Source organism: Cryptomeria japonica, chromosome 8 (assembly GCF_030272615.1).
Source record: "Cryptomeria japonica chromosome 8, Sugi_1.0, whole genome shotgun sequence".
NCBI lineage: Eukaryota > Viridiplantae > Streptophyta > Pinopsida > Cupressales > Cupressaceae > Cryptomeria > Cryptomeria japonica.
The window spans coordinates 373,315,478-373,328,956 of NC_081412.1; the positions used below are offsets into that span (position 1 = coordinate 373,315,478).

The following is a 13,479-nucleotide window of genomic DNA, read 5'->3' on the forward strand; positions in this document are numbered from 1 at the left end:
ATGCTGCAACAAAGACTTAAATTACCTTCAAGAAGGCTTGTCTTGATATCTTGATTAACAAAACATTCCTCTTCAAGTGGAAGGTACATGAGCGAATTTTTCTTCCTCTTGACTCAATTCACACTTCATTCCTATCACTTTGCCTTAGACTTGATTTTTGAAATTCTCTTCTCATCGTGCTCAAGTCAATCTACTCCCAACTTTGCTTAAAACAAGATCCTCTTAGTGCTTTAGGTGAGATAGGAGGTCCTTCCAAGAGATTTCGCTCTGGACCCTTAGAGAGGGACATGAGCGAAATTCTTCTTTTGATTCAATTCCTTCACCATTCCTCGATACTTCACCTTGAACTTAGCTTTTGAATCCTTCTTCCATCATGATCAAGTCGGTTTGCTCCCTAATAAGATCCGTTCAATTGCTTGAGTGAGAAATTAGGACCTTTCAAGGATGAGAAATTAGGACCTTTCAAGGATTTCGCTCCTGTACCTTTGGAAGGGTCAGGAGCGAAATATGCTTCTTGGCTCAAATTCCTCATGTTTTGCTATTCAAACTTGTTTCAATTCAATTTCAAGGCATGCATACATCATTTCCTCTTCAATCACGCCATAGGAGCAAGGATTTTGGTCCAACTTAGAAGCAATGGAGGGCTCTAAGAAAAATTCGCTCCTGTACCTTTGGAAGGGTTAGGAGCGAAATTGACAATATTGTTCAAATTCTCCGGACTTCATCATTCAACTTGGTTTGAATTCACTTCTGAAGGCACACATAACTCAAGCTTCTTTCAATCAAGCCTCGAAGGCATGAGTTTGGATCCAAGTAAGGAGCAAGAAGGTGTTTTTAAGAAAATTCGCTCCTGAGAGGTAAGTTCAATTTGATTCCTCTCCAATCAACACTCTAAAGTGAGATTTCCATCCAAATTAGAAGCACAAAGAGAGCCTAAGAAGAATTCGCTCCTGTACCTTTGGAAGGTACATGAGCGAAATTTGATAATCTAGCCCAAGGTCTCCAATTTTCTCCAATTTTACACGCTCAAGTCTCAGGAAAACCGGTGATTTTGTCCTCATTTGCCCAAGCAATTGTGCTTAATGAAATTGTCCTAGATTGTGTTGAATTCACTTCTTCCTTGTAAAATTCAGGTTTCCTTTTCCCATAAATCTGTCACTTTCAGATTGATGAAATCCAACCTGAATCTAATATGGACCAGGTCTGTAGAAATACCCCCGATCTGCTCTTCGTTATTCAAATTAAGATCCTTCTGCCTCAACCTTGAATTAAGCACAGAACTAGGCTTCAAACAAGTTGCTTTTGCTTCATCTCAAGCAGAAATTGACCTCAAATCAGGTCTGATTGTAAATTTAGTGTTGGATGATTATGATGGCTTGCATCTAATTAGGTCTGCTCCTTTTGAATCCTTCTTCCTGAATTAATTTAGGTCTGATCTGCTCTGATTTTCCCGAGTCTTTTATTTTTTCACCTGAAAGTAAAAAAAAAAAAGACAATTTCAATTAAGAAGAATCAAACAAAACTTAACAACATTATTAGCTTTATCAATCTAGAAATGAATTATCTCTCGGTACTACTGTCTTGAAATCTAATATTCTTCACCTTCCACCAGATTGGACCCTGAAAGATGACACTTGGTGAAATTCGCATCAACATGACTGAGATTACCTTCAAAATAAGTCTGATTCACCTTTCCCCCATGCTGGAAGTTAACTACCTTTATCTCTGCCTTGTTCAAATTGAGAGTTTTATGCTCTTCTGCTGTAGATCATATTCGAGCCTGCCCTGCTCTTCTTATGATTTGATTTTGAATTTAAATCCCCCGCAATGTTTTGTTTATGTGACACATCTTCCACTTCAGAGGCCAGCTTGTTTATTTCCTAAGTGCCACACCTTACATTGTGTTTCATCGTGGCATGTGTTGGGAATATTAAGCCAAATAAAATGATGAGGTGGCTGCTTTCCTTTTAAACAAATAAAAATAAAAAATGTCTCAAAAACTTTTTCCTTCACCTTAGAGTTTGGTGGGGCCCAATCAAGGCTACGGTGGTAAAGGAAGTCAAAGGAAATACTATGCCTTAAAACAAGCTTTTAAAATCTCCATTTAAGATTTGTGGGGCCCAAGCAATATGTGGCATGGTATTTAAAAACACTTAAAATCCCCAGGCTAAAGCTCGGTGGGTCCCAACAAGAGTCTTTAATAAAAAGTTAATTCAATTCTCCATTTTGAGTTTAAAGTGGGGCCCAAAAAGGTGATGAGAGGAATGTGAGGGAAGTGGTAAGGGAAACTGCTACGTGGAGAAAGAGGGGAAATGGGATGTTGGAGGAAAGGGGGACATAAGGGATATAAATGATGGAAGTAGGAGAGGCGTCGGGTTAGGAGGTATAAGAGGTAGTGGATGGAGTTAGGGAAGGTTAGGGAGTAAAATGTAATGGGAGGTATGAGGGGGTAATGAAAGGGAAGAGGGGTGTAGGTTATAATGGGATGAGGTTTAGACTAGGGGAAGGAAAGGTGGGATAGATGGGTAAGAAGGTTAGGGGTAGGGGTAGAGGTAAGCTTAGGGAAATAAAGGAAGTGAGACTTATGGGATGTGGGTTAGAATAGGTGATTTTAGGGGAATAAAGGGGGAAAGGAAGTTAGTGTGGATGGTAGGCTAAAGGGAGTGTGAGATAGAAGGTATGAGGGGAAGAGAGATGTTAGGATAGAATAGGGATAGGGGTAAGGTGGAAAGGAAGTTAGTGAAGGGAGGTGAGGGTGTAAGATGGAAGGGTAGCTTTAAGTTAAGTGAAGGGAGGTGAGGGTGTAGTGGTAGGACTAAATGTAGGTGAAGGGTAGTAGATGAGTATGTTAGGTGAAGGTGATAAAAGATAAAGAGAGATAGAAGGTAAGGGATAAGGAAGTGGAAAGGGTAGGGTGAAATGGTGATGGTAGGAAAGGGGAAGTGGAAAGCCGTTAAGATGGAGGGTTATGGAATGAAGAGAGAGACCGAAGGATGAAAGGGTGGAATGGTGATGGCGAAGGCGAGGAATGGAAATGAGGGTGATCGGGCCTGGGCACCCACGGGCAGTGTTGGGAGAAGTGGAAGTGATAAAATCTTGGCTGGGTAAAGGAGTGTCGAACCTCGGTTCATCTTAAAGAGACAAACTTGATCAACTTCTGACCTCTTGACCCACTATACCTCTTCAATGCAAAGGTTCATAGCGAAAGACTCAACACTAACCTAGAACTAAGCTAAGAGGACTAATCCTAGAAAGCGAAAAGTAGGGGTCCCCATTTGCAATGGGGCGATGTGTGAATACGTCACAACAGAATCCTAGGACGAAAACCCTTGTGATTTTGAAGGATGATCTCATACAAGGATCGCATTTGAGCTTCATTGGATTTGGACTCCAGATGCATTTTATTGATCCAATTTACCATTACTGTTGGTATGAATTGCTGTTGCAGTTACTAATATTCTAAAACTATTTGAATGCAATGAATCCATTACTGTAATATAACATAGTTCAAGATTTCATCTGTTATGTTGTTCATTACTGTAATAAAGAGTTATTTCTATCATTTTCTATTTGAAATGTAATGATATTGCTGATGCATAAACAGCAGTTTAAATCTGAGTTATCTAAGATATGATTGAATTCTAGGGCCAAGTGCTGTTAATCAAATAATAAGTGTTTGTAGAAGGTTAAGGATCAGATTTGCATTACTATTTTGACCCGAGTCATTACAAATATTTACATCAAATCAATTTTGGCATACGGACCTTTGAATCTAGAATACATCAAACTTTTTAAAAGATGTTGTAGTTTAAGTACCTTCATGACTATTTAGTACCCTCATTGGATAACCTCCAACAGAAGTTTAAAATGGGGGTAAAGAAGACTCACATGAAATAGAGAGCGACCAAACCAGCCTGCAAATGTACTTGGATTTAATAATCTGCAGTATGAAATGCAGGTAAATAAATTCCAGTAGCGTGATACACTCTTGTACAGTCAATTATTGCTACTTATACATAGCAGTATATAACAGCAATTTAAAAGGTGGTGCTGGCCATTTTACCTTCCTGCTTGACAATAGAAAAGAATCCGCGGATGCTGCAAGACAGTTCTTTCACTTAGGTCCTTGTCAAGGACACTCATGAGTACTGGAACACTTGTGTAGAAAACATTGTATGCCATCAAACTTACAGAATTGAAAAGACTGGTTCCAGAAAGACCTGATACAAAAGAAAAACTGCCCCACAAGTTCCAGTGTTATTGCTAAATACTTTTAACTTCAAGAGTAGAAAAACTCACATCAATTTAAGTTTCTTTGGAAACACATGGCTTTATACAATTAATAAAAACTAGTAATACCAGTGGCAAACTAAAATGAATCTATCACCTATGAAAAAATGCAATATAGAACTGCAAACAAAAGTTTTGACTCACAGAATCTGAATAAAACAAATCAGCAATGATTTGTAGAATGAATATTGGGATAAAAATGCAGTTCGATTGTATGAATATCTCCCATGTATGAGTATTAGACGTTTGAGGAATTTGAATTCTGCAAGAAAAAGAGTAAAAGAAAAAACTTACTGACATGATTAAATATTTATTAGCTTTCCAAAGATAGGAGTCAAACAAACATATTTATGCCATATAATATTCACTACAAAATTTGCTTTCTTTCTCAACATCCTAGCTTAGATCCCATGCATGCATTTTTAAACATCGGAATTCATAATTCCACTAACCTTAAACAATCAAAGGATAATTAATAGACATATCATAGTTGAAAAACTCAGACTCGGCAATGACTCAGCAAGCACAAAATATTTAAAAAACTTGGGACTTGCAAAAGCTCAGGGAAAAACTCGGCAACTTTATCGAACATTTGAAAGTATATTTTTTTAAATATTCTTCAAAAACACACATTTATAAAAATTTAATGTCATTAAATTTATTTTTTAATTATTTAGAATAAACATATATTAATAGAAAACTATTTAAGTCATAATAGTATTAATTTAACATCATATTATTAAAAATTCATGTCTCATAGTATTAATTTTACATTTAAATATGTTGGGTTTTTATGTCTCTGAGTCTTTCCATGAGTGACTCGGCTGAGCAAATGACCCGCGAGTACTCGCAAGTCTTGCAAGTACTCGCAGAGTTTTTCAACTATGAGACATATTATAACCATTAGCTGTTTTTATTCTACAGCTATTGAAGAAATTTTTTAACAAATTGAAAGTCAATGTTTAACGAGAAGGAAAGTTTTAAATTGCTGTGGACTCTTCAAAATGTGTTCTTTAGATCCCTCTTTTGCAGTGAAATTTGTCTCATTATCAACATAAAAGAGATCCTTTTTAACTCTGATTTCCCGACTTTATAAAGTTCATAAGAAAGCATTTGACACAATTAAATAATCCAATCTAGCCAAAAATGTGAGTGACACAAGCCTTTTATAGAATTCAAAAATAGACATATAGCTATCAAAAGGTCTCTACAGGGCTCTTTATGTAGATGGTAGTTCAACTATGACTTAAAACTTACTAAACAGACACATACCAAGCAAAGAAGAGATCATCTACAATTTCAGTTTCACGCAAACAATATCAGCTTTAGACCAGACAGGAGAAAACAATAAAATGGGCATGTAATTGTCTAAAGGGATATCACATAATATCCATTGCCCATTCCATTATTTACATGAAATATTGAATAAAAGATACATATTATATAATGTCAGTCGAAGACATGACAACATATACTTACACCATACATTTACAAAGAGATTAGTCTCCAAAGAAACATAAATTGATGTACCCAGGCGTCTACATACCATACATGTACAAAGGGTAGAAAGACTTAAATTAACACTTGAATAACTTGAAAGAGTAGAAAAATTTAAGTTTCTTTGGAGACACCCGGGTATGGTACATAACATGTTAACACATACTTACACCATATATGTACAAAGAGATTAGTCTCCAAAGAAATTTAAATTGATGTACCCAGGTGCCCCCATAATATTAATAAAAAGTAAAAGGTATATAACATTCCCTGCCTCTGTGAAACGCTTTCCTTTAAAGCATGTTTTAAACAATACTGATCAGTCTGGCTTCAATTTGTTTCAGCATAAATGCAGATGCAAGAACCCTTTACATAATGTATAGGTTCAACCCAGCCTACAAACTAGAATAGACTTCTGAAGATAAAGCAGAGCCAAAAAGAAAAAATCAAATGACCACTGATATGAGAGACATGTTCACTACCTTAACCTCACAGTGCAAAATGTTAACTAACATGTCTGGGGTGATTGCCAGTGCCAGGGGTACTCATACAAACTAGTTGAGACAGAGAAACCAAACATATGGTGCAGAAAGGATTGTTGCCCTACATATGTTTAAAGATAGAATCAACTTTTTATACCATAAAGGGAGTCTTTTTGGCCCACATAAAAAATAGGATTTGCTCATCAACTATATGTATAAATGCACAAAAAGAAAAACTCATTTTGAACAATTGTAAGTGTTAATTTCTCTCACCAAAATTGAGCATCAGTAGCATAAATGATTCTTTAAGAACCATCCATCCATAGTGATTCATATCTTGTGTTTGCTTTATTGTTTGAGCAATTTTATTTTTTTGATAAAAAATTTGGACCATTTCTTGATTTATGCATGTCATCCTTGTGCAGGGGCCACTCTAATCTTCTCTGTATCGTTCCAATTTTATCGGATGTCTCTGAAGAGACTATTGTTTGAGTAATTTTATCAATTAAATCAAAACTCGATTATATTCATTCCACCATTGTATTGATAATATTCATCTACCTAGGTTGCACCTTTGCATTGATGATATTTGTCTACCTAAGTTGCAACTTTGTATGCAACTTAGCTTTTCAATTCTTGGAATTGTGCATTCATGTTATTCCTTCAAAATCTTATTTGCATTAGAGTGTTGGTCTTTGTTTTAACTAGTAGGAACGTGTTGGCATTTGTGGGTTTAGATTAAGTAATTTCATTCAAAATCTGTATAACTTCACTTGTGAGGCAAGACTTGTTACCAGTCTTTGTACATACCTAAGTTAATAACTATATATGTTTTGTCTTTAACTTAGTGTCAGAAAATAGTTTAAATCTCAAGGACCCTCCCCTTATAATTTGAAGAGAGGTTTTGCCTAACATACTATTCGAGTTTGAGTTGTCTCAAAAAAACAAATTAAAACACTGATACATGTTTACTTGCTAAATAATTAGACCACTATTTATCACAAAGTAAACTGGTTACATACATATGAATGATTGCAACATCGCAATTGCTTCATTTATTTATAGATGCTCTTATACAAGAACTAGAATAAGGGTACAATTCCAAAATGTGGTCCCTTTCCTTTAGCGTAAAGGTTCTATATAAATTCCTCACTATTTACCAGGTAACTACAATGTTCGGCAACTACTAAAACTATTTCTTGTAACTACCAGAAACCAAAAAGGTATTATATTACCTGCTGGTGATAACCAAAACATAAGTAACACTAAGTATAATATCTACAACGCCATTCAGTTCTTTGATCATAATCAAACACAGCACTCGAAACAACATATGTAGGAATTCTTTCTAAAAGTCATATTTTTCTTTGGCTATTTATCTAAGAAAGACACTAATGAAAAATTTAATAAAAGAAAGATCCCCAACTTACAAATGTGAACTATAAAAGGCAAAGAATGAGGATAATGTCACCACCTCGGAGTTTTGCACAGCATCAAATGTAAGGAGTGTTACTGGATTACAACCTTAAAAATCTTCACGGATGGTATACTTGGGCATTTGTCCCTGTAACTTGTGATCCTGCTATTTCCTTCTAGGCTTTCTATGTTCACTTACTATTCAGATATCTCTTTGTACCTTTGGAGATGCATCAAGCACTACCTTTGTCTATTTTGAACATAGCAGTTTCTGGAGTTGATTTGGCCAATATTTGCCATTATTGGCCACAAGTAAACATTTTTATTCAGTTCATAATATAAACATACTCTGTGGTAGGATAAACCTGCACTTTCTACAATATATACATAATCTTGCAATTGCCTATAAGCAATATAGATTTTTATGTAAAAAAGAAATGTAAAAACATGTGCAGATATGATTTACATGAAACTAATCCACAGGAAAGCTAGATTAGATGCAGCCTCATTGACTGTCTTGGTTGTGTGACACTTAACAGACACAATATGGCTGACTACTCTTCTTGATGAATGAAAATTATCTAGCAGTGACAATTACCACTATGTAATTGCTCATTTCATAGTTTAAATCCCACTGTTTCACCCCTGTCAACATCACCTGATGTCACCAAGTGGAACATTCAAGCTCATGAGAGATGAGTTCATGTAAACCATTATCCACAAAATAAGATACGCATAGATTGACTTGATACTAAACATGTAATTGATTCTCTACAAAACAATATCTGATAATCATGTACTGTACAAACACTAAATACATAAAGATTGTGTGACTGAAGATGATAGATCCACCGATAATGTTCACTTGTTGATCCTGTTATTCCCATTAATTCTTTAATCTCTGTGACGATCAATATTTGTGATATGATATTATATTCAATGTCTATTACCACTAATGACAAAATATTTACAAAACTACATCAAGATACCAGCTTGCAAACAAATGATGAGTTAATTCACCATCCATGTACACAAGACAACCTTCTCTAATAGTTCTTCAACAAAAAACTTAATTCTGTAATATATAGTTTGATAATGGGAACAGCATAACATACCGCACATAAAACTCATCTATATTTTCATCCTAGTGAGTCTTTACAATATTTTGGTAGCATAGACTGACTAAACCAAAAAGAAAAACAAGGAAAACTTGGGGAAATAAGGGGCATGCCTCACAATGAAACTATAATCAATCAAAGAATATCTAAATGAAATACTAAGAGTACATTTGTAAACCAAACATGTATAATGAAAAATGAATCCATGCTTAAAAAACATAAAATGAGAAATCAAAAATAAAGAAAGGCACATATGTTTTCACTTCAAAGAAGCATACTTCCTATGCTGAAATCTGCAGCCCTTGCAGCCTGCATGCCTTCTCGTCCACTGATGCCTACCCCTATATGTGCCTCCTGGATCATCCTCACATCATTACCACCATCTCCAATGGCCAGTGTCCTGTAGTCACATGATTTAAGTAGCTCCACCAGCTACAATTGACAACAAATAATGTGATTAAAACTACGACATTGAAAAACCAACCATGAGAAGTTTAATCTGTCTTATTCTATAACAACCTAGTATTTTTTCTATGGCTTAAATGAGCATGGGATCATTATTTCCATGAACAGAATATAATTTTCTAACTCCATAGTAGTATAGAACAAAAATATTTTACATTTCAGTTTCTATATATAGAACTATCTCAAAAATATTCCTAAAAGACAAGGTTTGTCAAGCACGCAGATCAAAAGTAGACTACCAAAGATTAACCGTACCTTTGTCTAGCTCCTTACAATGACTTGAAAACAACGAAAAATATTAATATATAATGAAATGTACAAAACATTAAATTTTGGCATTAATGTATCGATCATAAAATGCCACCAATCAATATTTTTGCGTAATCATGCATACACTATGCTATTTAACTTTTAAGTTTAATTGGGTAGTTACTTTTTTCTTAAGTTGGAAACTCTAGTTATTTTCTTATTTTAACTTATTAGGAATTTCTTTTAAGAATAGGCATGTTGTGTAAGGAGTATATAACCTAACAAACTAGAATCAAGTCTGATGTAAATTGTGTTGCAAGGTGTGTGCGCTTGGTCTCCTTGTGTTGTGCAGCGTAGCGCTCGGGTTTGTGACATGGCTTAACCACCTCCCGTGGATTCATTATGTCTCACAGTTGTATCGAGCATTAACAAGTTGATCTTTTGGTGCAACAGCAACCGTGTTTCTAACAAATGGTATCAAAGCCTAGGTCACAGGTTCAAACCCCTTGCTTGCACTGGGGATCGGGGGTTGTTGCAAGGTGTGCGCCCTTGGTATTCTTGTGTTGTGCAGCAGCACTCAGGTTTGCGACGTGATTTAACCGCCTCTCGTGAATTCATTAAATCTCACTGTTGCATCGGGCATTAACGAGTCGATCTTTTGGTGCAATGGGAACCATGTTTCTAAAAAATTGGCCAATAGAATCACTTCAAGACTAGCCTTAGTAATTCTAGAAATTAATGTGTCACAACCACTCTATTATGAGAATTAGAATCTTATGATTAATGTTCGAGATAATTATGAAAATAATTTTTTTAATTAATCTATAAGAATAATTATTTGATTATTTGAAAATAATGTTATTAACAAAATCTAAAGTTATTTTGCTCATTTTTTAAATTAAAAATAAAATAAACCAAAATTTAAATAACAGATTGATTTAAAATAAATTAAATTGCTGTCTTTGTTGACAGATTATTCTAAGTGGATAATATAAAATGATTATATAAGAGTTGCTTTTTTTAATCCATCCTCTTTCAAAATGATTAAAAAGCTGTACATTTAGACATATATTTCTATTTTTATTTCTTTTGTGTTAATAGTTTAATCTTTTTATTTATCTTGTCTAACTATTTTAAAACAAAGAAAAAAGAAGAAACATAAAACATGATTTAAAATAAAGCAGAAGGAAAGAAAACACCTGCGGGTTATAAATAGGGGAGAGGAACAAACAATTTATGATCAGGAGACCAGTATGAGCACTTGCAAACAAAAAGTATTTATGGGTAAGCAAATCTACCAACAGTTTTCCTTTATCATAGCTAAACCTGATTTTTGAATCTAAATTTAATATCAAATCTAACTTTACTAAGCTTAGAAATTGAATCTAAATTCTGAATCTTAGTTATCTTACTAATGTTTTAGTTTAATTTTCAATTCATATCAGGTTGTTACAATAGGCAAGGGCAACAAAACTTAGTATTTTATCATTAGTTCATTTGATAAAATTGTAATGTCCCCAATTTTTAAGTGACAATTAAAAGTTAAACTGATTTTTATAAAGTTGTCAAAAAATAAATAAAATATTCTGAAGACGACTTAATATTAATTAATTTAAATAGAAAACAATAAAACAATAAAATATTATTATAATGTCACTTCATTAAATATATTTCTCCAGTAAGTCCGCCCAACTTCTAGATGCTTCCTGGAGATCTTTATAGGCGGGATCTTGGTGATGTATTGGATATGCTTGGATTAGATAAACGGTTTATGATTTCTGGCAATGAAAACATTCAGGAGTTGACAGAAGGGCTGGAAGAAAACTTAGTTCTTCCAAAGGGATGGATTTGCGATGGAGTCTACATCTGGGCAAATTCATGAAGTCTCCTTTGGAGACAAATTCGTAAGGGATTGAGAAATAATGATATTTGCTTCTATCGCTTATTTGAGGAATAAAATTATTATTTTCAGAATGTTTCATATTTCTGGCTATTGGAGGTGAAAACACTATATTGCTCTATAGCCTAGCGATTGATATATTTTATATTCCGAATGCTAAGTTGCAGGGTTCGCTGGTCTGAGGGCCTGGTACTGGTCCCGTTCGGTTCTGGTCCGGTTCAGTTCTGGTACTGGTTCTGGTCCAGTTCGCCTATGGGTTCGGCCTGAATTCGTGCCCAGGTGAACCCAGACGCTTGGGCGCCCAAAAACATTTTGTTTTTGTGCAATCAGCCACTTGAAATCTGCCGGTACCTCAAAATCTCACAAATATGTCTCTGACTTGACTGATAGCATTAAATTTGTGGTGAGGATTGGATTGTGAAGGATGCATGCATAACCATGTTCAAGTGCAAAGGACCCATTTTCAAGTTACAAAACACACCCAGTTTGATCAAGGTGTTGAATACCACCAACATGTACCCTTATATAAAAACAACCTTATTGCTCCTTACCACAGGGTTTGCAGTTAATCTTGTATACACGCAATCCTCCAAAATTTTGTTTCTGCCTTACTATATACCAAAAAGTGATAGAGGAGACTCCAAAATGTTAAAAGAGTGCCACCAAGGGCTTCACAATATCCTCAAGATCCCAAACTGGAGCATTATCAATCAATGTGAATGGGCATCAGATCTACTGGTTTAATGATCAGAGAACAACGTTGGGGTAAAGAACATTCAAATCAGAATGTTAGTGCCAGATGACCATAGAAAAGGTTTAACACAAGGGATAGGAGGTGTCAACACAAGTTAATCAACCAGAGTACAGTTGGCAGGTAGCAGTGGTTTCCTCTAAGAGCTCCAGTTTGCTAGGTCTTCCTCTAATGTAAACATTATTAATTGCAGATTAGAGCAGATATTTAATTGTTGAAACAATGATACTTGAGCTTGCTATTATTATTTTGATATTGAACTTGATGTATATGATACTATGATTACAAGTTTATGGTGGTTTTGTTGTTTATATGATGCCATGTGACATTCTAATCTTAATTCATGCTTCTAGGCTGTATATATATATATATATATATATATATATAGTTTTTGTACAAACGAACCCAAACAAAACCAAACCCCCTTTTCAAAAAATTTCCATACCGGCGTACCGGTTCTTCAAACCCGAACCGGCAACTTAGTCTGAATGTTATTAGAGGAGCCGGAAACATTTTAAGAGATTGGTAAATAAATATTATTTGAAGCCGTGGTGATTTATATTAATATTGCATGATAAAGGGGCTGACTCAGCAAAGGGTTTCATATAAGTGAAATTAATCTAAGAGAAATATTTGTGGGTTCCAACTATAGCCAGTAAAGATTTGTGAATCAATATTTTCTACACTAGAAGAAGTCTGAAGTTCGAAATAATATTTCATTGGGATATTTGGCCGAAGCCTCAAAAAGGGTTGTGGAACATGTAGATAGGCCTCCAAGATTAATATTTCATGGCTTTCCTTATCGGGGGAGATAGAGATTAATATTCGCTGAACAAAATCATATTTCTGGGAGAAATAATTATTACGGGCACCATTTCCTGTGGGTTCTTGTGATTAGTGCACATCCTAGTGCAGCTCCATAAACGCCAAGCAGCAGCTCCATCTTTAATTTCGAGGGATCATCACAAGGATGAAATTGTATAAGCCCGGGTACCATTCCTAGCAGAAATAGAGCAGAAGGAAATCCAAGTAGTATTCCAGGGAATCATTCAGACTCCAATAATCTTCTGTTTTAGCAGGAAAATGTATCGTCTAATATATAGAAAAGTTTGTGCCTTCAAACGCAAACCTTTTCTATTCTTTATTGCACCGAATAGATCCCACAGTCCTAGGCCATACAAAGACAAGCTCCAGTCAGAAAATGTCTATTTACAACCCTGAACTCGCAATCTCTCTCAGTCGATTGTATACTCAATTCGCAAGCAAGAGGTCAGACAGATTTAATATATATTGTTCTGCAAATAGATCTGG

The 13,479-nt window shown here is 35.1% G+C and overlaps 1 protein-coding gene, 1 long non-coding RNA gene and 1 other non-coding gene across 4 annotated transcripts in view; all 3 read right to left on the bottom strand.

The window, feature by feature from the left end:
- LOC131062648 (phospholipid-transporting ATPase 2) overlaps positions 1 to 13,479 on the bottom strand; it is a 183,553-nt gene that overhangs the window by 25,760 nt on the left and 144,314 nt on the right. For both annotated transcript variants that reach the window (XM_059209548.1, XM_057996354.2), the window contains 4 exons: positions 9,082 to 9,235; positions 4,435 to 4,552; positions 4,064 to 4,237; positions 3,889 to 3,940 (listed from right to left, as the gene is read on the bottom strand). In XM_059209548.1, the coding sequence (XP_059065531.1) occupies positions 3,889 to 3,940; positions 4,064 to 4,237; positions 4,435 to 4,552; positions 9,082 to 9,235 (498 nt within the window). The remainder of the gene's footprint in view (positions 1 to 3,888; positions 3,941 to 4,063; positions 4,238 to 4,434; positions 4,553 to 9,081; positions 9,236 to 13,479) is intronic.
- Positions 702 to 3,624, bottom strand: LOC131062649 (uncharacterized). The gene is made up of 2 exons (XR_009110922.2): positions 1,669 to 3,624; positions 702 to 1,471 (listed from the first exon to the last, which is right to left on the bottom strand). It is a non-coding gene; the product is annotated as an uncharacterized LOC131062649 (long non-coding RNA).
- LOC131062660 (U6 spliceosomal RNA) lies at positions 6,649 to 6,751 on the bottom strand. The gene has a single exon (XR_009110925.2). It is a non-coding gene; the product is annotated as a U6 spliceosomal RNA (small nuclear RNA).